General features: G+C 36.3%; 3 protein-coding genes and 1 long non-coding RNA gene across 9 annotated transcripts; 2 read left to right on the top strand and 2 right to left on the bottom strand.

The window, feature by feature from the left end:
- Positions 1-3,993: 3,993 nt before the first annotated feature.
- LOC130726709 (uncharacterized) lies at positions 3,994-7,486 on the bottom strand. Of its 6 annotated transcripts, none has more exons than XR_009014956.1 (4): positions 6,544-7,486; positions 5,575-5,616; positions 4,680-5,278; positions 3,994-4,546 (listed from the first exon to the last, which is right to left on the bottom strand). It is a non-coding gene; the product is annotated as an uncharacterized LOC130726709 (long non-coding RNA). The 6 variants fall into 6 exon arrangements; XR_009014954.1 differs by having other exon boundaries at positions 3,994-5,007; positions 5,160-5,278; XR_009014952.1 differs by having other exon boundaries at positions 3,994-5,278; positions 6,544-6,656; positions 6,745-7,486.
- A 6,511-nt stretch (positions 7,487-13,997) lies between these two features.
- Positions 13,998-14,717, top strand: LOC130725568 (F-box/kelch-repeat protein At3g06240-like). The gene has a single exon (XM_057576785.1). The coding sequence runs from the start codon at positions 13,998-14,000 to the stop codon at positions 14,715-14,717; it is 720 nt and encodes a 239-aa protein (XP_057432768.1).
- Positions 14,718-17,458: 2,741 nt separating this feature from the next.
- LOC130725567 (F-box/kelch-repeat protein At3g06240-like) lies at positions 17,459-18,121 on the bottom strand. The gene has a single exon (XM_057576784.1). It carries the CDS (start codon positions 18,119-18,121, stop codon positions 17,459-17,461), a length of 663 nt encoding a protein of 220 aa, XP_057432767.1.
- A 2,896-nt stretch (positions 18,122-21,017) lies between these two features.
- Positions 21,018-21,422, top strand: LOC130725565 (uncharacterized). Its single transcript, XM_057576783.1, has one exon. The coding sequence runs from the start codon at positions 21,018-21,020 to the stop codon at positions 21,420-21,422; it is 405 nt and encodes a 134-aa protein (XP_057432766.1).
- The last annotated feature ends 4,111 nt before the right edge of the window (positions 21,423-25,533 follow it).

Here is a 25,533-nt window from a genome sequence, read left to right as displayed (position 1 = left end):
ATGAGTTAACAAAATTCCACTTAGATCCCTCAACAGTGAGTGCATGGTCCTTGCTTTTCCTAAAAATCGTGCTTCAACAATCACTTCATATACTTCCCTTTTCTTTCGGCATTTGCAGGCATCCAAGTTCAATAAACATTGCTAGGGACAATTAGAAAAGAACTTTAAAATCGGCATTATGCTTAATAAAGATAACCAATCTGAAGTCGTTTAAAGAAATTATAAACACAACTATAAATCTAGCTTGATGAGTTTAATTGTTCACTTTACTGATTCCCATTGCCGCACATATTGCTGTTTTTGAGCCATTTATCCAAAGGATTACAGAAATGTCACTGCTTCTATACTCACTCAATAAACCGTAAACTTGGATTGGTTTAACATGAAGACCCTTGCCACAAATGATTATGCACTGAATATTCTACAACAACTAAATTAAGCCATCAAAAACACAATAAAGTTCTAGATAAGTGAATAAACTTTTCAAGAACCATCTCATAATCATAAAAAAAAATAAGCATCGTTTGATAGAGAACAATAAAGTAAATAATTTCCCGATGCAGAAAATGATGAGCTTGATTTTTCAGTTGAAAGTCTTTATTTTTCATTTACACCATTGTTTTAGTTTGTATCCTATGCACTATGCAAGTCCACCAATACCATGATAATCATGTATATGTTCAACATCTTCATTGATAATCAATTTAATGCCATCAAATGCATTTGATATACCTTTTACTTCTGAAGAAATATCAACATGAGCACAAGATATATGATAACATGATCACAATATAGATGAAGAGGTTACAAAATTACCAAAATAAGACTTCCTTTTGCACAGCTGCAGTATGATGATAACCGGACGATTTGCATAATGATTCCACAAAGTACATACTATTTGATTTCCTACGGGGAAATGGTTTATATGTTAATTTAAACACTTTTATATAACTACAAACATTGTTGAATAGAGATACACTTACTCCAAATCTTCTAGGACTACATCTATACGCTTCAGGGTTCCTCATTCCTTGTCCTTCTCCTTTAATTCATCATTTTGCACGAAGAGGACAGGGAACCGGAAAATGTCAATGAAGCACTTGTCAGCCCGAGATGGAAAGAAGCCATGGATGCAGAATTTAAAGCTCTAGCAACAAATCACACTTGGACATTGGTACCATTTCAAGGGCAGAATAATATCATAGACTCAAAGTGGGTCTTTAAAACCAAGTACAAGGCAGATGGCTCAATTGAGAGAAGAAAAGCAAGATTGGTTGCCAAAGGTTTTCAACAAACTGCAGGTCTGGACTATGATGAGACCTTCAGCCCAGTGATCAAATCCAACACTGTAAGAATTGTCCTATCCATTGCAGTACATTTAAATTGGGAAGTTAGACAATTAGACATAAACAATGCATTCTTGAATGGTCACCTCAAAGAAACTGTGTTTATGCATCAACCAGAAGGATATATAGATTCAAGCAAGCATGATCACATATGCAAATTAACCAAGGCAATCTACGGCCTGAAGCAAGCCCCAAGGGCTTGGTATGACAGGTTGAAGGACACTCTACTAGAATGGGGGTTTCAAAACACCAAGAGTGATTCATCACTGTTTGTCCTTAGAGGAACTGATCATATCACTCTTCTCCTCATATATGTTGATGACATAATAGTAACAGGGAGCAACAACAAGTTTTTAGAGACCTTCATCACTCAACTAAACATTGCTTTCTCTCTTAAAGACTTAGGCCTTCTACACTACTTCCTGGGAATTGAAGTACACAGAGATACTGGGGGTATGTACTTGAAACAAACAAAGTACATTAGAGATCTGCTCAAGAAGTTTAATATGGAAAAAGCTTCATCCTGCCCCACACCAATGGTAACAGGGAAACAATTCACAGCTGAAGGAGAACCTATTGCTAACCCTACACTATACAGACAAGCTATTGGTGCATTACAGTATCTAACCAACACTCGGCCTGACATAGCATTCTCTGTCAACAAACTCAGCCAATATATGAGTTCCCCAACCACAGATCACTAGCAAGGAATAAAAAGAATACTGAGATATCTCCATGGCACAAAAGATTTATGCCTTCATATCAAACCCTCAATTGATCTTGATATTGCTGGATTCTCCGATGCAGATTGGGCCACTAGCATAGATGACAGGAAATCCATGGCAGGGCAGTGTGTGTTCCTTGGGGAGACTTTAATCTCGTGGGCCTCAAGAAAACAGAGAGTGGTGTCACGGTCAAGTACTGAGTCAGAATACAGAGTTTTGGCTGACCTAGCAGCAGAAGTAGCTTGGATCAGATCACTCCTAGGTGAGCTGAAACTCCCTATGCCCAGGAAGCCAGTTTTGTGGTGTGATAACTTGAGTGCCAAGGCACTGGCATCCAATCCAGTGATGCAGGCTCGATCCAAACATATTGAGATAGATGTCCACTATATACGTGATCAAGTGCTTCAAAATCAAGTCACAATAGCCTATGTGCCCACAGCAGATCAGATTGCAGATTGCCAAACCAAACCTCTCTCACACACAAGGTTCAACATTTTGAGAGACAAACTTGGGGTGACTATGTCACCATCAGTTTGAGAGGGGGAGTTAGAGAAAGTTATGATCCTAATAATTAGATGTTAACCAAAATATCTGATATTATTTCAATAACTGTCACTGATATTATGCCACTAATTTGGTCCCTGCTGTGTGTAGCTATCAGCACCAATTCCTTCCTTATATAGGTCTATTATAATTACTCCTAGCTTAATTATAGGGTCAGAATTGTACTACTATGTGTGTATATAAACACAATCTGTAATATGAATAATCAAGCCATTTTATACATTTGTTTATCTGTCCTATAACATCTAACTTAAAAAAACAAACAAATAAAAATTGATCAGTTATTTTGATATGAAAATTAAGATCATCAGATAAATATTAAAAAAAAAACTAAATGTGAAGCAATGAGTTTCAAATTAGCTGGCAACTAATATATGTGTTGCTTCTGGCAGGGTTCCTCCTTCCTTGTACATACTATTTTGAAAGCTTATTATGAAATTAATGAGATTGATCATCCCTTTGAAATTTTACCATTTTTTTTCTATCACTTGCATAATGTGACAGACTGAAAAGAAAATAAATATGTGCCTAATATGTGCTTGGATCATTATGACCTTTATGGCAATGCTAAAGTTTAAGCCAACTACCCCGCATACGTAGACATTAACATTCAATTCTCCATAAATAAAAATAACATGTTTCAACATTAACCATAGCAAAAAAAATATAGTTTTACTTTCATAAATGCATTCCAGCACAAATCTTATCAATGAAGCATTATGTAAAGATACTTCTTTGTTATTGTTTGTGACTGCACTACAACATTTTGGGTCTATAGCAACGCCCAGAAACCGTTGCCTAATCCTAAAAAAGTGTTGCTATTGGATTCCGAAACGTTTCTGCAAGTGTGGTCGTCTAAGGCGTTGCCCATTCTTTCTGCTACGCTTTTACTGATTATCGGCCACCCAAGCAGACAACCGTTCTCAATGATAAGCTATGAGAACGCTTTTCTAATAAATCTATGGAAACGCATTTCCACTCGTTTCCTTTGATGTCAGAGAAAACGTTCTCAAAGATCATACCCCACAATCATAGAGAACGTTTTATTGTAGGTCAAAGAGAACGTTTTTATTGAAGGTCAAATAGAACGGGCTTTTAACCGTTGCCGTTTCTATACTATATTCGAACTACACAACCGAAATTCCTCGGAATCTGAGATATTCAAAATATTTTGAGCACAACTAACCAATAATTAAATGCCTATAATGCATCGAATAAGTTCTCGTAAAGTCTTAATTATGTTATAAGTTTAGATGAAAATTTAACAGGGATCCTCATCAAATTGACATTAGATCCAATAGTCATTACTTTGAATATTTAAAGATATATACCATTTATATCCTTGTACAAACACAAAATTAGAGATAAAGCATATGGTTTTCCAAGTCGCCAAAGTACCACAAATAAACTGTCACATGGCAATAATTCTGCAGTACAAAACTTTTAATTAATAAGCCACAATCACATGAGCCCAATCATTCTAATACCAAGAAACAAAGTCAAAATACTTCTAGTTAAGACCAATCCTCAGCCAAAACATAATCCAAGAAGACAAAAGCACCTGCAAGGTAACAATCGGTAAGGCAAAAATAATCTACTTGAAGTGAAAGGCAAACAAGAGCAAAGCAACAAAGTACTTTTTATGATGTGCTCCTCGAAATAGAAAATTTTATAGTTAAAAAAGAGAGCTGAATGAGTGCAAAACACAAGAAAGAATGAAAAGCTTTAAGATAAGTAAACACATACCTGGCAATGGGCACATGACAACAATGCTAGTTAGCAACATTTGAGACAGTGAACTTAAACATTATTAGTATTAGGTAGAGAAGATGCAAGTTTTAGGGATTTGCAAATACCAGTCGAGGTTCACTTCTTGATCTCTAGTTCTGTTTCTTCCTCCTCAATGTCTCTCTAAAGGTGTAGGAAACTAAAGAAATGACTAGCTATAAACACAGTGAAACAACTACTGGCATGCACCAATAGATAGTATTTAAGCATAGTCCAGTTTGACAAGGAAAATGAAGTATAGAAAACTCATCCTTACATTGGGACTATCTGTGTGCTTGGCTACTACCTTACTATCTTGTGGGAGTTCCATGATTCTGTTTACCTGAAAGTGAAAATAGCATGCATCATTAGTAACCACCAATGTATAGTAGGAAAAAATGAAAGTAAATAATAAAATAAGCACGGCAAGGAGGGTAAGAATTTAACACATTATGCAAAATTATTAACTATTGATCGAAGGAGGAAAAACTTTAATAGAAAGAAAATGTAGCCAAATGGAAACAGATTCCCTGAGACTGCTCGCAGTTCTTGTTCATGCTAGCGTTTTTGAAAGCATCCCATTAGATTCAGGTGGTTCCCACATCCTGCAAGCTCCAAGTTTAAAACATGTTATATATTTATTTCTTTAAGTAGCCAAGTTTTGCAGTACAAGTTTCAAGTAATTTCACAAGTAAAAGGAAAAAGGAAATAAGTGAGAGCATTAAAATAAAAAGCCCTTGATTTTTGGAATTGGCACCCCAACTTATATATGTCTGCTTCTGCTCCCATTACACGCCATCTACTATTTTATCTTCTTCGGTTCCTGCCCCCTTTCTCAATAATGTCATTCTCAATTAGCAATTCATAGGCCCACACCTACAAACATATGATATAGTTTAAACAATCACTCAGGGCTATAAACAAAGAATAAAGCATGCAGCACACTCGAATAATTCTTGAACCAAGCAAAAATCATGAAAAAACAGAAAGTCATTTTGCTCATGAACAAAATTTGGACAAACTTAAAAATGAAATCGGAATTGAAGCAAAGCATGCGACTGAGAAATTGATTTTTTTTTCATTGTTTTGTAATGGCATGAATCAAGGGTACCAAGGAGACCGGATTTAGACCAAGAAAAACAACAATCACGTCCAAAATAAGCAATACATACTAGGCCAATATCTGATCCAGCAGTTCTCCACCCTCACATAACCTAAGAAGGTAAACACGAGCATATAAACTAACACATAGAGAGTGAGAAAAGCACAATGAAAACATAAACCGAAAGTCTATGTAAATCTACGGGGCTATTTAAGATTTGCACAAATCACCCATGTGGGGCTAGCTGCATAAACATTGAAGTTTCAATACAGCAAAAATATGCTAGTTCAAAACTTCAAATAACATAAAGACTATCTTCATCTCTTGCTTATCAAAAAAAAAAAAACTATGTTCATCTCTCATGTAATCCATGTTCAAGCATTGAGCATCAATTACATCTATATCTTATCTGATTGTACCAACAACCAAGTCTACAACACCAATAACAGAACAAGCCCCTAAAGCATCATCTTCTTGAGTTTGGAGAATTGTACATGCTAATTGAATACAAAAAATGAAGTAATTTATCATCTTCTTTGAATCCAAGTTGTCAAGCAATAGACACGAAGTCACTAAGGTGTGGCATCACCTTTAAAGCCACATGTTTTTACATTCCTGACTATCTAGCATATTTTCTCTAAATGTAAATTATATGGAGCTATAATATATTGTAATACATCAATGTAATATAAGGCTTCACTGTGTTGAGTTGCTCTATTCACTTCGGCATTGGGGTCACAGTCACACAATGCCTACATATTGTAAGTCACAGCACCAAAACCAATCATAGATCAAAAGATTATCACACAATAGGTGGATTCATTGACATCTGAAATTGAATTTCAGTCTAATCTAATCTAATCCAAGTCCAGTTTTGATGAGCATGTAGTTTTATGGTAGTTTTTCAACCAAGATAAATATGAAGGAAAGAAAAACTAACTAAATGCTGCATAAATGCTTGGCATTTCATCAAACAGTTGGTAGAAGCAACTTCAAAGAATAGAAAACCTAGAAAATCGAAATGGAAATATAGATGTACCTTCTGGAAATCTTGCGGCACTATGCCAGGGAGGTAGAAGCAGAGACCGCCATGGATGAAGAGCAGCGGAATGAGGATCACAAGGGCGGAGAGAGATCTCCATACAGAACAACCTGAAAATGAACAAAATCAAAATTAAGGAATCAATCACTCTTCTTCCGGAAACCAAAGTTCTTTGAAACTGAATCCTTCTGATTTCACCATCGCAGAGGCAGCGATTATGGAGCTTCGAGAAGAAGAATGGAGCTTCGCGATTTGATGCGTGAGTGCATTGACCAGCATCGATTTTGTGGCCACCGTCTCCAGTCAGAGTTTGGGTTCGTCTTCAACATCGGCGAGGGTTGGTGGTGTCACGGTGGCTCAGAAACGGCGGTGAAGATCGATGATCGATGCGCGGCGGGGATGGGAACGACGCAGTTGTGAACACGAGATGGGAACAACCCATTTCTTTGGCTTTTTATTTAGTAAAATATTAGAGAACATAATGATCTTTAGAAACGCTTATTTAGTAATGACTTTTAGAAACAATCTGGCTATGTGCAACGCTATTAGAAGGGTTTCATAAAACAAATGGGAAAAAAGTGTTTCCAACTCGCAGAACAAATTCTTTTACGCACAAACAGAACATATATATAAACTGTATGCAAATCTCATCTATGGCAACGGTTTCCCGTCCGTAGCAAGGTGAGGCGTTGCCGTAGGACCAAAATGTTGTAGTGCTGGTCTCTTGTATCTTGTATTCCTTTTGCTGTTAACTGAATTAAAATCTACTGATGCCCGTGTGTTCTGCTCTGGTTCACTGATACTGATTTTGTGATCTGTCTTGGGTTTTTGCTGGCCTGTGGCTCCATCGGCCTGCTAAGGTTTTCAATGCCAAAGTGCTATTTCTGTGGGATATTTTTGGTGGTAAACTCACGTGGAAGGCCTACTGTGTAGTCTTTGTTTAAGCTATGTATCAGGCCGTGTTTTGAAGCTTTGTATCTGTCCATGTGCTTTTTATTTGGCAGTAGGAAGGTTTTGGTTCTAGTGCAGTTAGGAGGAACTTACTATTCTGAGCTTTTGTAATTCTTCTCCTCTCCTTTGTTACTATTATTTACTCTTTTTGTATCATTTAGGTTGAGGTACCCCTAGTACCTCCTTAAATGAAGATTTTCCTTAAAAAAAAAAAAACTGTTTGTGTTGGAATGCTTGTCGAAACTTAAGCGGAATGATGTTTGTTTAGAATAAATGGATATGAATGATGTTAGTTTTGATTATATTTTTCGGAAAATTGCTTGGTACACAGATGTGAATAAAGTGGGATGTTAAAAAAACCTGAAAGTGAATATAAAGGGCACCGCTCAATGTTGATGAGACCACGATATCCGCTCTCTACAATGCAACGTCTAGATGTAATAGACAGGTATGGATTAAAATAAAAAAATTAAATGAATTTTGATGTCCACCCTCTTTGTTTGGTCTTCCTATTCCTATATCCTAGAAATTAACTCATAACTTGTCTTCAAGATATAAATATTAATGTGTGTGGGTTAAACTCTACTAAAAGAACCACCATATCCAAATTGAAAAAATGAGAACGCAATTTATGTCAGTTTGAAGGTAACCATGAGTGTTTCAAAATAAAAGGTAACCATGAGAAGAGTGATTAAATGATTCCATTGCATGATTTTCCACATGTGTCATTAACAACTTGGTATATTCCTAATTAAACATGATTTAAATTTTGAATTTCATAATTTATTGAGTGAATGATTTAAATTTTAAATTTATTTATTTATTGATTTATTAAGTCATCAATTTGGACAAATGATTTATCCATGTACATGCATTTGAAAAAAAGAATGCAATAGAATAATAAATCTAAGACAAAACACATACACAAAAAATTATATACCTTCTGATTAATACGTGTCAAAAAAATGTCTAAATATTATAGTCTAAAAGAAGGTCAGCTCACAAAGGTTCAACTTTGCTAGTTTTGTTTTTATTAGATCAGACGGCTTATGAGTTATGAAAATCGTAGATAGAGAGAGAAAATCAGAACTGAAAGATGAGATAAGGTATATGCCTGTTAAATTTTGAAATTCATATGCAAATGTCTCATTTCTAGAATTCAAATAAAAATATTAAATGGAAATTAAGGGTTAAGGGTTAGTTTTGAATTTGAATTCAAATAGAAAGAAAAAATTAATTCTAGAATTCAAATAAAAAATATTAAATGGTAACTATGAGTGAGTTATGGTTGTTTTTTTAACGTGTTATGGTTGCTAGAAGGATGAGATTGACATCATTTCAATATAATAAGGTTTTTTTTAAAAGAAATTCATATGCAAATTTCTCATTTCTAGAATTAAAATAAAAATATTAAATGGTAATTAAGGGTTAAGGGTTAGTTAATAATTTGAATTTGAATTCAAAAAGAAAGAAAAATTAATTCTAGAATTCAAATAAAAAATATTAAATGGTAACTATGAGTGAGTTATGGTTGTTTTTTTAACGTGAGTTATGGTTGCTATAAGGATGAGATTGACATCATTTCAATATAATAAGGTTTTTTTTTTAAAAAAGAAATTCATATGCAAATGTCTCATTTCTAGAATTCAAATAAAAATATTAAATGGTAATTAAGGGTTAAGGGTTAGTTAATAATTTGAATTTGAATTCAAATAGAAAGAAAAATTAATTCTAGAATTCAAATAAAAAATATTAAATGGTAACTAGTGACTATCCCCATGTTTTAGTCCTATATATTCATGTTTTAGAAGTGACTATCCCCATTGTTACAGTCTTTTTTTGATATGAGTGGAGTTTTGATTTACTCATATTCACTTGATCTCTCTTAATTAGCGCTATGTTAGAGATCAAAAAAATGGCTAGGGAACATATCCCAGAAGAGATAGTGATGAAAATCCTTGTTAGGCTCCCCGTAAAGTCTGTGATGCGGTGTAGAACCTTAAGCAAATCCTACAATGCTCTCACCAGAGAAACCAGTTTCATCATTGAACATCTTTCTCACTCCAATAAAAAGGCAAAAAGCAAGCCTAACTTTTTGATCTTTCACCAAACAAACAAGTTTTTCACTTCACTGGTCTTTGAGGATGAACAATCACAACCCCATGCAATTGATTTGAAGCCACCATTCATCTTGTAACACCCCGATTTCGGTGGCGTCACTTTAGTAACCAAAAGAAAATACTTTAAGCGGAAAAACGTGAATTATTTTTTTTTCGACAATATAACTAAAGACAGAAAGCAATAAAACTTCCCAACAAAAGATAAAAGGAACTACTATACAACTATATATACATGCCTCGCTAAACACTACCACGTCACGAGTAACCTCCAGTGACGGGTGACAGAAAAGAGTAACGCCCGAAGGCAATATGTACAGTCCAAGATAAAGATACTGTGTCCGCAACACTAAACTACAAAATCTGAGAGCAAGTTGGCCCAGCGGCCTAAGAAAAGACCCCCTAAATCCAACCAGCTCTCTGTGATCTCCATAGGAAACCACACAAAAGCTACCGGTAGGAAAACTACCCTGTCCCCAAAAACGGAAGCATGACGGTCAGAGCATCGACACTACTCCTACACTATCCCTACCCGAGGAGCCCACACTAGCACTCGATCCTACACGCTAGCGCGGTCGTCATCCGAATCTGCATCCAGGACGACTAGGTCGACCTACTCAACACTGCCCTCTCTGTCCACCCTAATGCGCTCCTGCACTGGACTCTCGGGCTCGGGGCCCGGAACGAGATCCGCGACGACAGCAGCAGCAGTAGACGGACTAGACTCCGTCGTAGCCCCACCTACTGGCACCTCCTCAGAAGGGTCCTCATCATCTGAAGGGGATGGTGGCGGTGGAGGTACTCCCAAGCCGGGTCCACAGTGTACTCCTGGAGGCAGGTTGAAGCTCACTATGTGCCTCCTCATCACTCCCTCCGTCAAGCGTCCAAATCGGTCGACACGGTCCTCCATGATCCGACCGGTGTAGGTCGCACGGTGGCCCTCGGAATCGACCACCCATGCACCTGGGTCGTCTTGGTCAAGCATCTCGTACCTGGTCCCCCCCGAGGGGCTGACCATGGTAAACCAATCCCCCATACTCATCTGACAAATGGCGTAGTCCGCCCAAACACACACAGCAGACGCGAGGGTCAACTCCAAAGAATTATATAAATAATAAAACCAGATATAATTATAGGTTAATAAATACTTGCCGCTCAGGCTTATAAGTTTTGGGATATATTCCTAGGGTTGCATGTATCACAATGAATATAAAGAACCATAAAAACAAGTAGCATGCCTCAAAAATAGGATAAACAGTTACCAATCACACTCAGCAACTAAGTCAGCATGTATGTTGCATGAAATGCAATGCTGGGTAACAAAATGCATTCCGGAAGAAGGATGGACATCAACGAGGCGGCCCTAACACCAGCCACGGTGGGTACCTTCCTGCTCGCGTGTCTCTTACACCACACAAAAGTAGTCAGATCAGCAGTGAACCCGTAGGTCTGCCATTCCGTCTGCTACTGAGGACCACCGTAGTGTCCTAAATATGGAAATCCGGGTCTTATGACCATTTTGGAATCCACCGAGGTCCGGTATCACGCCGTGTATTAACCTCAAAATGAGTGCATGAATGCAAGTGATTAGCCAAACAACGTCTCCGACCTCACCCGACACGTCGCCACGTGTTCTAGATAACTTAAAGTCTCTAAAAGAATACCCTAAGGTAAATGTCGATTCTGCGACAAAATACAATTATTCATAAACAAAAGAGTGCAACCACTCACGACAACTCTTCGAGTCATCAATGCTCTCACGAAGTCTCTCGCTTCTGTGGAGTCTCACACATTCACAAAGTCTCACGCTTCAGTGAAGTTTTATGCTTTCACAAGGTCTCACGCCTCAGTGAATTTACACACTTGCACGAAGTCTCACGCTTCAATGAAGTTTCATGCTGTTCACGAGGTCTCACGCCTCAGTGAAGATCCATGCTTTCCACAAGGTCTCACGCCTCAGTGGAGTATCACGCATTCACAAGGTCTCACACCTCCGTGAAGCTTCTCGGCTCATCCCTTGGATGGCTAAACAAACTGCTCCCAGAGCGAATGAGTATCAACATACCCAGAACTCGAAATCTTCTCAACACTTGGATCCGACGACACTTCTCGTTTTCCAAAACTAAACTTCAATTCAAAGCTTGCATCCGAGATTGTTATCTTTATTTAAAGGTTTAGAGGTTGTTTAATATCTTATGAATTTTCTTTATAAAAATAGCTCTTTTTAGTCTTATCGTATTTCCTATGAGTTTCAAAGTTCCCATAAACCCAAGTAATTCCCTGAGAAGGTCTCGATCCATTGGAGCATGACAAGGTCCGAACTCCGTTCGTCCTTTTAAAACTCTCTCAAAATCTCATAAAAATTCGGCATGACCTGCCCGTAAACCTCACTCTTCAGAATCTCAGGTACAAGTGGAATAGCATAAATAAAACAGCTCAGTCAAAAGCATAAACAGCATATTCCAACACATCCTAAGTTAACCATGTAGCACATAGCATGTGAATCATTTAGCACACAATATCATGGCCTCAAATACTCAACAAGGTCGGCCGAAGCCTTAGAGAACAATTCAGACATTTAGCAATTAAGTGCATAACACATAGATCAAGTCGAACTTGTCGACACCTAAAGCATTATCTAGTAATTCAGAGAGTAGCCCTCACCGGTGGGTCTTCCAGCTTCTTCCTCAATATGTTCTCCAAACTCTTCTCCTTGATTTCTTGGAATCTCCTCAAACGAACCTTAAGCAAAAATCACAGAAATCAACACCAAGAGTCAGAAACTCAGCAATCAAAGAGTCCTAGGGTTACACAGTACACTACTACCTCCTTGGTACGACAATCTAACGCGTTAAGACAAGTTTTCGAAAAATCGGATTCTCCTCCCCCCTTGATATAGCTCTCGGCCACTTTCCTTAATTGGGAGGGTCGATTTTTCTTCGATCAAACTTGGTTCCTAGGTTAACATAAGCCGTAACTAAGACGGTTCTAGGCTCGGAAAAATTTTCGGATCGAAAACTGATATAGGGGCAGTTTGGTCATTATTTTTAGCTCAGAATTTCAAAATTGGATTTTTGAAAAAAAAATTGGATGGGGACGTCCACAACGACGTTTATGACGACAAATCCTACTAGCACTAAGCCAAGTCGATAGATTAGAGCGTAAAGGTTGCGACTTTGCCGAAAAATGGGTATTTAGGGTAGAAATTGATCCCGGCGGCATTTCGTCGACATTTGACAAAATCTAATCCGCAGAACACGCTCAGGAGCATGCAGGGAAGAAGTTTAGACGCTGAAATCAGCTGATTTGAACAGTTTTTCAAAAACCTCAAAATTTTGAACTCAGAAAGTCGCAGGAGAAATGGACAGAAACGACGATTCGAAGGAGAGTATAGATTACCTACCTCGAGGTCTTCGATTAGTGACGATCGGTGAAGCAAACGGGCAAGAAACGACGAAGATCCGAATCTCTCTCTCTCTCTAGGAACTCGCGGTTTTGGGGGTGGGGGAAAATGGGTTTTTTCTCAAAAAATCAAATTTTCAAGCTATTTATAGGTTTTGGAAAAAACGGAAAAATGATTTTTTTGCGATTCCGATTTTTCCTGCGCGTTCCTCTGCGCATTCTAAGATAGGTTCTGGCGACAGAATTCCAGAACTCAAAATAGAATTCTTGGAATTAAACCAAAAGATCCAAAATCGGCATAAGTCGGTGTAAGTCGGTTTATCCCGAAAAACTACTTTTTGCAGTGATCGTCGGATGAGAAAACTTCCTTCTGAAGAAAGATTAGGAATGATGAGAGAAGTAGGAGAACGCGGGTGGAATCTTCATTTGAGTTTCCGGATAGAAAAAGTCTTCATCGTCTGTCGATCTTAGGTTTTTCGAACTATCAGGGATTCCGTTTCGGCAAACTTCCGAGAATTGGAATTTGACGTTCGTACTTTCCAGGATTTCGCATCGAAATGGTTGTTTAAGGACGGAAAAGAGAAGTTCTAACATTTCTCTGAGGATTTTTGGAATTAGTTTCCATCGTGTCCTAAAGCGTAAATTAACTATTCACTAATACCTTCGACCTAGGATTAAGCGTATGTTAGTCGTGCTATAACTCTTTCGGTTTTTCGATACATTCTTGGACTTTTCCTGAACCTCTTTCCTTCCCAAATTTATCTTAATCAAATAACTCTTTTATTTTATTCACTTATCCAAAGCGTTAAAACTTGGGCCTTACACATCTTCAAACACAGTGTAAACAATATCACAACCCATGCTCATTCCAATGGCATTATCTACCTTGAACTGTTGGGTGGTGTTCCCCACAACCCTAATCCAAAGATTCTCTGGAATCCAGCCACAAGAGAGGTAAAGTTTCTTCCTTTCCCTCCTCCAATGAGACATGCACACAATACCTTCTTCCATGTGGCACACGGGTTCGGTTTCGATCCCAAAACAAACGACTACAAGGTTGTGAACATTGTAGTGGGTGCATATTTTTTCTTGAAGGAATATGAAAAGCTCAGTGTTCAAGTGTACAACCTTCGTTTCGATTCATGGAAAGAGGTTAATGTTGGTGTCCTTGCTAGATACATAGCTAAGTCCATGTTTAATGCTTATCTGAATGGAGCTTATCATTGGTTAGCTGAATCTGATAATGTTGAATTTGTGCTATGTTTTGACATGAGTGATGATGTGTTTTGGAAAATGAACCTTCCCCAAGTTATATCTCAGGAGGATAACAACAAATTTTACATTAGGCATTCAAATATTGTTGTATTGAATGATCGTGTTGGTTATGTTAGGGAGCACATACGTTCTGAATTTCATTTTGAGATTTGGATGATGAATGATTATGGCGTGGAAGGTTCTTGGGTGAGAATATTTAACCTTGCCCGTGGACCTTGTCCTGAAATTCTTTTGGAGTTCTGGAATAAATACGATGAAGATATTTTTGTACTAGGAGGAGATGAGTATCAACCGTTGGTTTTGCACAAGATTGGTAAACAAGAGGTGGTGAAAGAGTTTCCTCTTCGCTTAGGAATTGAGAATCGTGCTTTTAAATATGTGGAAAGTCTTGTTCCTCTATCTGGTTTGGTTCATGAGGAAGCTTGAAGTTATGCTCGGATCAGTTCATGATGGCATTAATTTGATGATCTTTGTAATGATTTATGTTTTCATGTATCATGAAGATACATATGACTATCATAGTACTTTTATCATCAACTTTTATAGGACTATATATATTTCTGAATATTATAGTTGATGCTCTTTGGTTGTTAATGTTTGAATGTTCAAGAATCATAGTTATTGTTTTGGCCCCCAAACTTTTTTTTACGTATAACTCACTATAGACATGCTATATTATTTTATTTTAGTCTCTATAGTCTCAAATTTCTGCTTACGCCACTACTCAAAGCTAACTTGTTTTGTTGGCCATGAGGCTAATGCAAATTGTTAGCATTAGTTTAGCCGACTATAGGTCAACGCTACACATTTACAACAACGAGTAACGTTGTCTTCCTGCATATACTCTAAACTTTACGACGTAAACATTTTTCATGGACAACGCTAATTAGGAAAAAGTGTAAACAAATTAAATAACCGTATCAAATAATGTAAAAATCCTAAATTGAAAAACTTAACAAAATTATCTAGATGGATGGAAATAGGGGAAATACTATCTCAATAGTGTCAAATGCATTTGTAGGGAACACAAACCTTGACAACCACAAAAAAAAAAAAAAAAACCACCATGTGACACATTATACTTTACAATTATTTTATTGATATGATAGAAAAAAAGAGAAATTTAGTGAAAAAGGAAAATTTATCCATGATGGAGTTTGAAGAAAAACCCAAGGGATTGAAGACTCTCCTACAATGGAATATAATTGTGGTCATTTGTTTTTTTAAAATGAAAGTAATATTATTGATAATAAAGGATCAATCACGAGCAAAAAGTTCTCATGATAAAACATAGTACAAAATATCACCCCTCCAATGAAAACATAGTACAAAATATAATACTAATCCCCCCCTGAGCTGACTTCCCCACGAAACGGCTTAAAGAAAATCTTAAGGATGAGTCTCATAAAACCTTGTTAAGAAAAACCCTGTGGGAAAAATCTAGCAAGGAAAAAGAGTTATTAATTAAGAATTAATTGGAGTATGAGGTCAAAAAATATTTATTAATAAAGTCACTGTAAACACACTATGTTATATGATTTTAGTCCCACTAGTCTCAAATTTCTGCTTCCGCCACTATTCAATACCAACTTGTTTTGTTGGCGAGGCTGATGCAAATTGATAGCATTGGTTTAGCTGTCTTTAGGGCAACGCTTTACATGCACCACAGCGACTAACGTTTTTGTTATGCATTTACTCCAAACTTTACGACCTAATCATTGGTCATGGAGAGCGCTAATTAGGAAAAGATGTAAACAAATTAAATAACCGTATCAAATAATATAAAAATCATAAATTGAAAAACATAACGAAATTATTTAGATGGATGGAAATAGGGGAAATACTATCTGAATAGGCTCAAATGCATTTGTAGGAAACACACCTTAACAACCACCATGTGATGATGGAGTTTGGAAAAAAAAAAACGGTGAAGAAAAGAATTTTCTCCAGTACAAGGCGAGAAAATCTCATAAAGTCTATGGCCCAAAGCCATTCCCACTTCTCATGGGTCTTTTCTTTCATGTAAGTACATAGAGCAAATCATCAGTAAACTCGAGTGGGAGAGCACAAAAGATGAAAGGAGAATTCACTAACTTAATTGGTCACGACTATGAACCCTAAAGAGTGAGGGTGGCATGGGGCTATGTTCCATAGCTTCAAATTTTAAATGATGCCCTCTTAACTAAACAAGGTTGGTGATTGCTTACACAACCAAATTCTTTGATGGCCTAGTGTTTAAAATAAATACTACCCCTGATCCAATTTTTTTTCTAGCAAATTATAACTTTAGAAGGCTTGTGAGTTAAACTTGGTGATGAAGAAAGCAACATGATAGTTGCTGCAACATGGGATTTTTTGTGTTCTAATGACTCATCTACCACTGAAGCGATGACGATACTTCTCGTTCTAGGAATGTATTTTGCTTTAGATCGAAATGACATTTTGCAACCTTGAAATTGAGACATGAATTCCTTGAGGTTGCACATGCCCTTCAGTCCAAGAAAGTATGCAAGCCTTACTTTAATTCTACTACACATAATTATCTGTGTTTAAAATCTCTTTTTATCGAGATCAATTTTGGTCATATAGGTAGATAATAAAATAATCCCGCACATGGTTTAGCCAAGTTTCCATTTTAGTAATCCATATTATATCAGGTTAGAACTTAGAACATAGAAGAGCATCTTTAATAGATTTGGATTTGCTTCCAAGCTAACACCATAAATCATCCTAACTAATATACATGATTTTATAACGGGTCCATGCACAAATCATCTTGTTTTTCAGCAACAACAAAACAATTAATCACATACAAGTTTTTATAAATTTATTTTTCCCATTGATTGATTGATGTTAACCATTTAATATAACAATAACAAAAAAAATTCACACTGAAGAGGATCTAATAAACTCTTCCATTTCTTTATTTAATACCAAAATCCAAACAGCATAATTAAAATGTCCCCGGATAAAATTTTGTAAAAGTCAATAAAAGGTACACAACTAATAATGTACCTTCATGATAGTAATAACATAAATCAACACAAAGATCATCAAATAAATATCACGATAAAATAATCCGACCTGAACATCAAGCTTCCTCATCAACCAAGCTAGCCAGACAAGGGAAGAAAACTTTCCACATATCCAACTACACGATGCTCAGCTCATAAGCGAACATTAAACTCTTTCACCACCTGTTGTTGACCAATCTTGTACAAAACCAATGGATGATGTTCTTCCCCTCCCAGCACAACAATTTCATCAATATTATCATCTTTCCAAATCTCCAAAATCTTTCCCAGACCGGTTCCACGCGCAATGTTAAACATTCTCACCCAGGAACCTTCCACCCCATAGTCATTCATCACCCAAATATCAAACTGAATTTCAAAAGGCATGGTGTACTCCCTAACATAACCAATACGATCATTCAAAACAACAACATTATGATTGGATACGCACAATTCGTTATTCTCCTCCTGAGACGGAAATTGGGGTAGGTTCATTTTCCAAAACACATCATCACTCATGTCAAAACATAGCACAAATTCGACATGATCACGTAGAAAAGATATGGCTAACCAATGATAAACCCTATTCAGATAAGCATTAAACATGGATTTATATATGAAATAAGCAAGGACACTAGCATTAACCACTTTCCATGATTCAGAACGTAGGCTATATACCTGACCAATGAGCTTTCTATCACTTCTATCCCAAATCTTTGAATCCACTACAATGTTTACGACCTTGAAGTCATTTGTTATGGGATTGACACCGAACCCGTGGACCCCATGGAAGAAGGTAAAGAGCGTGGGTTTCATTTGAGGAGGGAAAGGTAGAAACCTTACTTCTATGGTGGCTGGATTCCAGAGAATCTTTGGATTGGGCCTAAGAGGAACACCAAACAGTTCAAGGTAGATGATGCCATTGAAATGAGAGCAAGCTCCGATGTTGTTTACATGTACTGAGATGAATGGTGTATTCAGATCAATTGCATGGGGTTATGATTGCTTATCTTCAGAGACTGTTGAATTGACAAGCTTGTTTGTTTGGTGAAAGATCAGAAAGTTTGGATTGCTTTTTGCCTTTTCAATGGAGGGATAAAGATGTTTAGTGATGAAATTGGTTTCTCTGGTGAGAGCATTGTAGGATTTGTTTAAGGTTCGGAATCGCAGAACAGACTTTACAGGGAGCCTAACAAATATTTTCATCACTAACTCTGCTGGTATATGTTCTTTAGTCATTTCTTCAATCTATAGCATGATGCTAATCAAGATAGATAATATGAGTGTGGGTAAATCAAAACTCAGCTCATATCGAAAAAAAGACTGACAATGGTGGTGGCTTCCAGAACATGTATATATAGAACTGGAAGGAATACATATAGAAGAGATAGAGAGGACAGTGGATGTGTGTGAGGCTATAAAAATATTAATTTTTCATTTAATTCATATATTAATATTTTAGTGTTTTACAAAAGAAGATAATAAATGCACTTTATTGATATTAATGAAGGTTTGAAACTTTAAATCCATATACACCTTTGGGCATTTATTTGTGCAATCAATTAATAGCTTCTACTTTAAAATATTTAATTGATCATAAATATTAATCTATTACTTAAATATTTGCTAAAATGTCATATTAATTTTGATCTTATCTTTACTCGTTTGGTGGACAAGATAAGCATATATGATAAGATAGTGTAATCATATTTTTATTCTTATATGTTGTTTGTTGCGCTAGCCGGATATAATAACACATTCATGTCCCTTATCCAATCTTGTCCATCATGTGTAAAAGTTATTCTGATAGGGGAGCTATAATAGATTATTTTGATAGGATATGATGGTAGTTTCTGATTTTTTTATTACCTAACATAAATTCAATTATTTCAATATTTATATTTTTATAAAATTTATAATAATATTAATTAATAAATATAAAAATATTAATTTTAGTAATATATTAATTTTATTATTTATCAATTAAAATTTATTATTTTTAAGATAACATCATTCTTTTGTTACTTATAAGTTTAATTAAAAAAATGAGCTAATTTATTAATGGTGAAAATATTGAATTTACTCATATAAAATAGTTAAATTATCATTATGACTTGTTACTAATTTTTTTTATAAAATCACTTGCTTCTACTTAATTAGCATTATTCTGTATTAATTTATTAGTAGTAAATATATACTAATTTTATCAATTCCTATTTTTTAAATTTTTTTCACTATTTATATAATAATTTTAATTATTTTATATTTTCTATCACTTGCCACTACTAATTAAAAGTAATTGGTTCAATATATAATTTTTACTTTTACTTAAAATAGACTTCTGTTGGGAAAAAAATTAAAAAAGGCTAATTAATAAAAATTAAATAAATGTTATTTAATTTTAAAATATAGGCTTTAGAAAATATTAAATTTAATATAATAAACAATTTAAAAAATATTAATTTATAAAAATATTATTTATTTATTATTTAAAGGAAAATTTGATATACTTTTCACTTTTTTATATCATATCCAAACATTATTATATCCACCTCAAACATATGATAAGATAAAAGTCTATCTTGCTCTTATCGTATCCCACCTTAATCCAACTCTTTATTCTATCTTGCTCTTATCCTATCTTGAGCAACAAGCGGACAATAAATGTGGTAGGAAATAAAGTAACTTTTTTATTTTTATCTTTAAAATAAATTTGTTGGATCACCAAGCACGTAGATAAACTCTTATGAATTGTTGAGAGTTTCCAGTAAGAAGGATATTTTTTATAGGCAATTATCATTAAAAGAGATTCAAGGGGTACTCCAACCCTAACAAAAGATCATATAATGGTAAAGCATTGTTTACATCACCAACACCTTTGTCTTCCCATCATAGCAGATTATAAGGAATCGAAACATAAGACTGATTAACCATACCACTCGGAAATAGCATGGTGGAAGACTCTTTCCATCGATTTGAGCCACACCTACGCCTTCAATCGGGCTAGCTCAAAGACGCTCCCAGGATCCATCGCCTCTTCTCATAAGACCTTGGAGTTTCTTCCATTCCACAGCTGCCAAATCATAGCTAACCAGATCACTAAAAGGCCCAACCTTAGCTTAGTTGAACCATCCCCCATGAACTGAAGAAAGTGGTCATTTGTTGACTCTAGCAACACCACACACCGTCCCAACCAGTTTAATATTAAGGTCCACACCCGCCACGCAAATGAACAAGTAAAATAGAGATGGTCTGTGGGATTTATGGATTTAGGGTTTAGGTTTAAGGTTGGACACCAAGTGGGATTTAGGGTTTAAGTCTTTGTCGGGTAAACTTTAGGGTTTTGGTCGTTATTAAGTCAGATTTAGGATTTTGGTCGTCATTACGTCAGATTTAGGGTTTAGGGCGGCGTCGAGGAAAATTTTGGGCTTAGGTCGATGTTGGGTTGGTTTATGGTTTTGGTCAACGCTAGGTCAAATTTAAGGCTTAAGTCACATGGTGCAATTGCCATGAACAACGTTAGATGAGAAGCCTTGGCCGATTGCAGAAGCGTGGTGCAGATTATGCCATGAACACGATGAGATGGTGTGATTCATGGAAGGGAGTGAGAGGGAAGACAACGCTATCTGAATGACCAGAAATTGGATGTCGCCGCGCGGAGGAGACATTGAATCTGTGCCTGGACGACAACTTTAGGGACGACACAAGGTGCATGGGATGGGGCGGTGTGCTTCGCGACTCGCAAGGAAATTGGATGCTTGGGTTCCATGGTTATCAAGCGGGAGGAAATGCCCTGTTAGAAGAAGCTTATGCTCTAAAGTATAGCCTGCAATTGGTGTGGGACAAAGAATACAAGAAGGTAATTTGTAATGTGGATTGCAGAGATCTTCTTCAAGTCTTGCAAGATAAGGAAAGCATAATTTTCTTCCCCATTCTGGATGATATCCTTAAGCTGTTGGGGAAAAGGTGGTCGATGACAGTAAGTAGTATTGGTCGAGAGTGCAACAAACCGGCAAATTGGTTGGCAAAGAGAGGGGATTCGTCTCTGTTTAATGCCTGGTGCCTGATGAAGGATCCACCTAAGAATTTGAGATTCTCATATTCAAGGATCGCTTAGCTTTTGTGTCACTTTTCCTTTATCATTTAGTTTTCCAATGTATATAAAAAGGACATATAAACGGCAAACAAGACACCAAAACGCAATGTTAGAGCTGGTTTGCATTTCGATTCTTTTTTGGTTCTTCACATGCCACGACTCGTTTCTGATAAGGCTAGCTTTTTCGAAAATCCACCTGTAACCGCTCCCTCACTCACACACATAGCGTGAGCTCGTATTGCTAAACACATCGTTGTTTCACCACTCAAACGCCATGAACATCGAGTGACAGGAGAATCACCGCCGTGAAACCCCAAAACAACGACGAAGAATCTCATCTCAACGACGACGGCAACAAACAATGGCGTTTTGTATCAGTCCTTCATTGAGGTTGCGGTTACGACGGAAGAAGCTCTTGGGAAGACGAGCATTGTCGTCCAGCCTCGCCGTTCGCTGGCGGTCGCATTGTTTGGAGGTGGATGCCAAGGCCGCCGCCGGCACGAGGACGAGCAGTGAGAGATGCGTCGTCACTAAGGAGGAATTCGCCGACGAGGAGGATTTTGTTAAAGTTGGTGGCTCTGAACTTGTTTTCATTCAAATGCAGCAGAGGAAATCCATGGAAATGCAATCCAAGCAAAAGTTCAATTTGTACTTTTTTTTTATATGCAAATGTTAGTTGTTCGTAAATTAGTAATTCCTAGCGGGTGCAATTTATCTTTTCGGTATACCAAAAAATTAGTACTAATTATCCCTCCTCAGAGTTCAAACCCTTCAACTGCAACTCAATTAGATTCCATCCTTTTGGAACTTTACATGGTTTATCTTTACTTTAAGCATCTTTGCACGAGTAATTTTCATGGAGTTAACACAAAGATGAAGAACTCTATGAATACTGCCACCACTATCATGTCCAATATGTCAATTGATCCTATGATCGAAAAGCTCTAATATGAGAAATTAAACAATCAGGTGAGATTGATAATAAGAGTACATACCTTTTTACCCTCATTGATGATGATAGAGTGATCAGAGAGAGCGAGAGGTAGAGGGATTTCTTTGAAGGAGCGTTGGCGAGCGAAGGAGATTGAGAAACGATGGAATAAGAATTGAAAGGGAGAAAACGATCCTAGATAGTGTCGGAATCAACAACATTAGAAGGTCTTGAGAACGAGGGAGAGACCGCAAGCATCCTTTGGAGTGGTATGAGAAAAAATAGATGCAATGCATCTTTCTAAAAGCAACTCTATTGTTTAATTGTGTAACACTAAATAATAATTATATATATTTATATATAAATGAAATTCAATTTAGAAAATTTTAATAAAATATTATTATGATAGAATCTACCCATCTGAATGTTTGACTATCATTATGCTTCTTCGTTCGATCTTTGATAACTTTAAGACACTTTGATCATCGAGTCAACTTGGTGAAGGAGAATAATTATTAGAGTAAAATGAATGTGTAACTTACATACCATAATTCATTCACAGATATAAATATATGGTAGGTTGTTATGAATTTGGAGTGAATTAATAAAAAAAGTATGATCAAATAATAGATTTATCAAGTAATTTTAACATATTTAATTATTTTCATTTTTTCTAATATGATGGACCCCTTTATGGGGCGGCCTCTTCATTGGATTTATCATATTTAATTTGTAATAAAAATATCAATTATTTAATATTTCATTTAAAAAATTTAAATATTTCAAATGATACTTTATATTACAAAGTGTATTAGTTTTTAGATTTAATTTATATATATTGAAAATATAAAAGGTTTTACACATATATCAAATTACCCAATCTACTTAAAAACTGGAAACATAATTTAGAAGACAACTACCATGTACTTGGTCGTGTGAATATTCTCCATCAAGGTGAAAAGAAAAAGTTACATAAACCATGTGTACGCAGTGGCGGAACTACCTTGGGGCAGGGGATGGCCCTAGCCCCCCAAGGTTCTATAATTTAATTTATTTTATATATAAATAATGGTCCACGTTCTAACAAATGAAAAGTGTTGGCCTAGTGGTTGGGTCTCCCCCTTATTATTCGTGTGTTGTGGGTTTGACTCCACCCTCAACCACTTTTTTAGTAAAATTTCGAAAAAAAAGTTCTATTTTTGTTAAAAAAAAATAAAAATGCATTCATTTAACTAGTGTTTGATGAATATATTTTTCTTGCATGAAAAAGATAGTGTGGGAAATATAATAGTCTTTTAAAAAAAACTAAAAATAATAGTCTTAGTACATTTTATTTTGTTACGAGGTGAGAACTAATAGTCTTAGAGCATAACATTGATATATAATTTTTTCTCAAAACTGATAATCAGGAGTAAAATAACATTTTTTTCCAACAGAAACACTTTCGAGAATGTTAAATATTAAAAAGCTAATTAACTGTAAAATATAACCCGACAATAATAAATTTTAAAAACAAAAAAGAAAATTTCCAACATCATTTTTATAATTTATTAATAAATTTTTAAGTAATATATAAATTATTTTAACCATTATTTTGTATCTATTGCTAATTAAAAAGTTTAGTTTATGTTTAAATTTATTTTGGCCCCCTTATATTATTTTTCCTGGTTCTGCCATTGATGTGTAGCATCATAGCTTGAAATCAAGATTAAAAGAATACTTGGTACAAATATTCGTTTATACTTTCAAATTATTTTAAAATATTTTCAATAAAAGAATTTTTTTTTTTGAAAATGAAATGTATATTATTAATAGAAGCGCTTGAGCCAATAGCAAACCAAGCGAGAACCAAGTACAATCTGAACTGAACTCGAACGACCTATGAACACCGAACAAAATAAACCCACCACCATCCCACAAAATGGCATAAACGAAATCCCAAGATAGAGCCTCATTAAAACCTTGCTAGACAAAACCCAGTGGGAAAAAGCCTAGCAAGGAAAAAGAGTACTACAACCTTGAGATAGCCATTCTGTACCTGAGTTCAATGATATTACATCCGTTAGCTGAATGTACTAAAACAAATACTCAAGAACTAAGGCGTCCACTAGAAATCGAAGCACCAACAGGTTCATCCCCAAGTATCCATTACGACCACAACCTTATTAATCAACGAAACCAGCAACAGCATGTGTAAAAGACCGTCCAATATCTCACCAACAGCAACAAGCAACAGCAGTTCTAATTTGACAGCACCATCATTTGTTTTATAACAGCAAACACAGCATATTTCAGCAGCAACAGCAACAGCAGTTTTAATTTGACAGCAACAGCATTTGTTTTATAACAGCAGCAACAGCATATTCCAGCAGCAACAACAACAACAGTTTTAAATTGACAGCAACAACATCTGGTCTATGACAGCAAACAGCATATTTCTTTTGACAGCAACAGCAAGCATCTGTCTCAGCAGGATAAAAACTCCACAACAGTACCAGCAGCAGCTATACGCATCAACAATCACCCCTCAGCTATGCCTCAAGCATAAAAGGACACAACAACCTGCATCTAGTACTCCACCTGACAAGCATTCTGAATCTCAACCACCACTGTCAAAGCTTGAAAACTGGTTTCCCCCCACAAGCACAGAAGACCACCCGCAGTACCTACCAACTGAACCTCAACCAAACGCATTTGCAAACTTTGCGTCCACTACACAACTGTTATTAACCGTTGAACATTAAACTTTGTTTCTTGAAGTAAAATTAATTCAGGTTTAAGGTGCTGAGTTGCTTTTTTCACTGCCTCCCTTTTCGTAGAACCTCCTAGCCCACGCACATTCCATGTGAGCCAACGACCCGGCTTGTCAATTAAGATGAGGATGGTTCTCACGGATTTGAGCTTCCAATCCTCTCAACATCAAAGCTTCTGATCCGCGTGGTTTAAGTCCAAGTTGCTTTCCAATCAACCAAGCACGTTGCGCGCGTGTTGACACCCCATCTTCACCTGTCACTGGTTCAAGAAAATCATGAGGCAGAGGTATAGGCTTATTTTTGCTCCCCTTAGGACGACCCCGCTGAGAGTTTTTCTTGGAAGAATTTGTGTTTGGTGAATTATAAGGAGTTGGTGTGGCGAAATCAGCGGGCACCAGTTGAAGCTCTTGCAAAGACGTCTCTGGCTCCTGGGGGGAGATGACGTGAT

The sequence above is a fragment of the Lotus japonicus genome, chromosome 6 (genome assembly GCF_012489685.1).
Source record: "Lotus japonicus ecotype B-129 chromosome 6, LjGifu_v1.2".
NCBI classification, from domain to species: domain Eukaryota; kingdom Viridiplantae; phylum Streptophyta; class Magnoliopsida; order Fabales; family Fabaceae; genus Lotus; species Lotus japonicus.
This window is presented reverse-complemented; position numbering and strand designations above follow the sequence as displayed.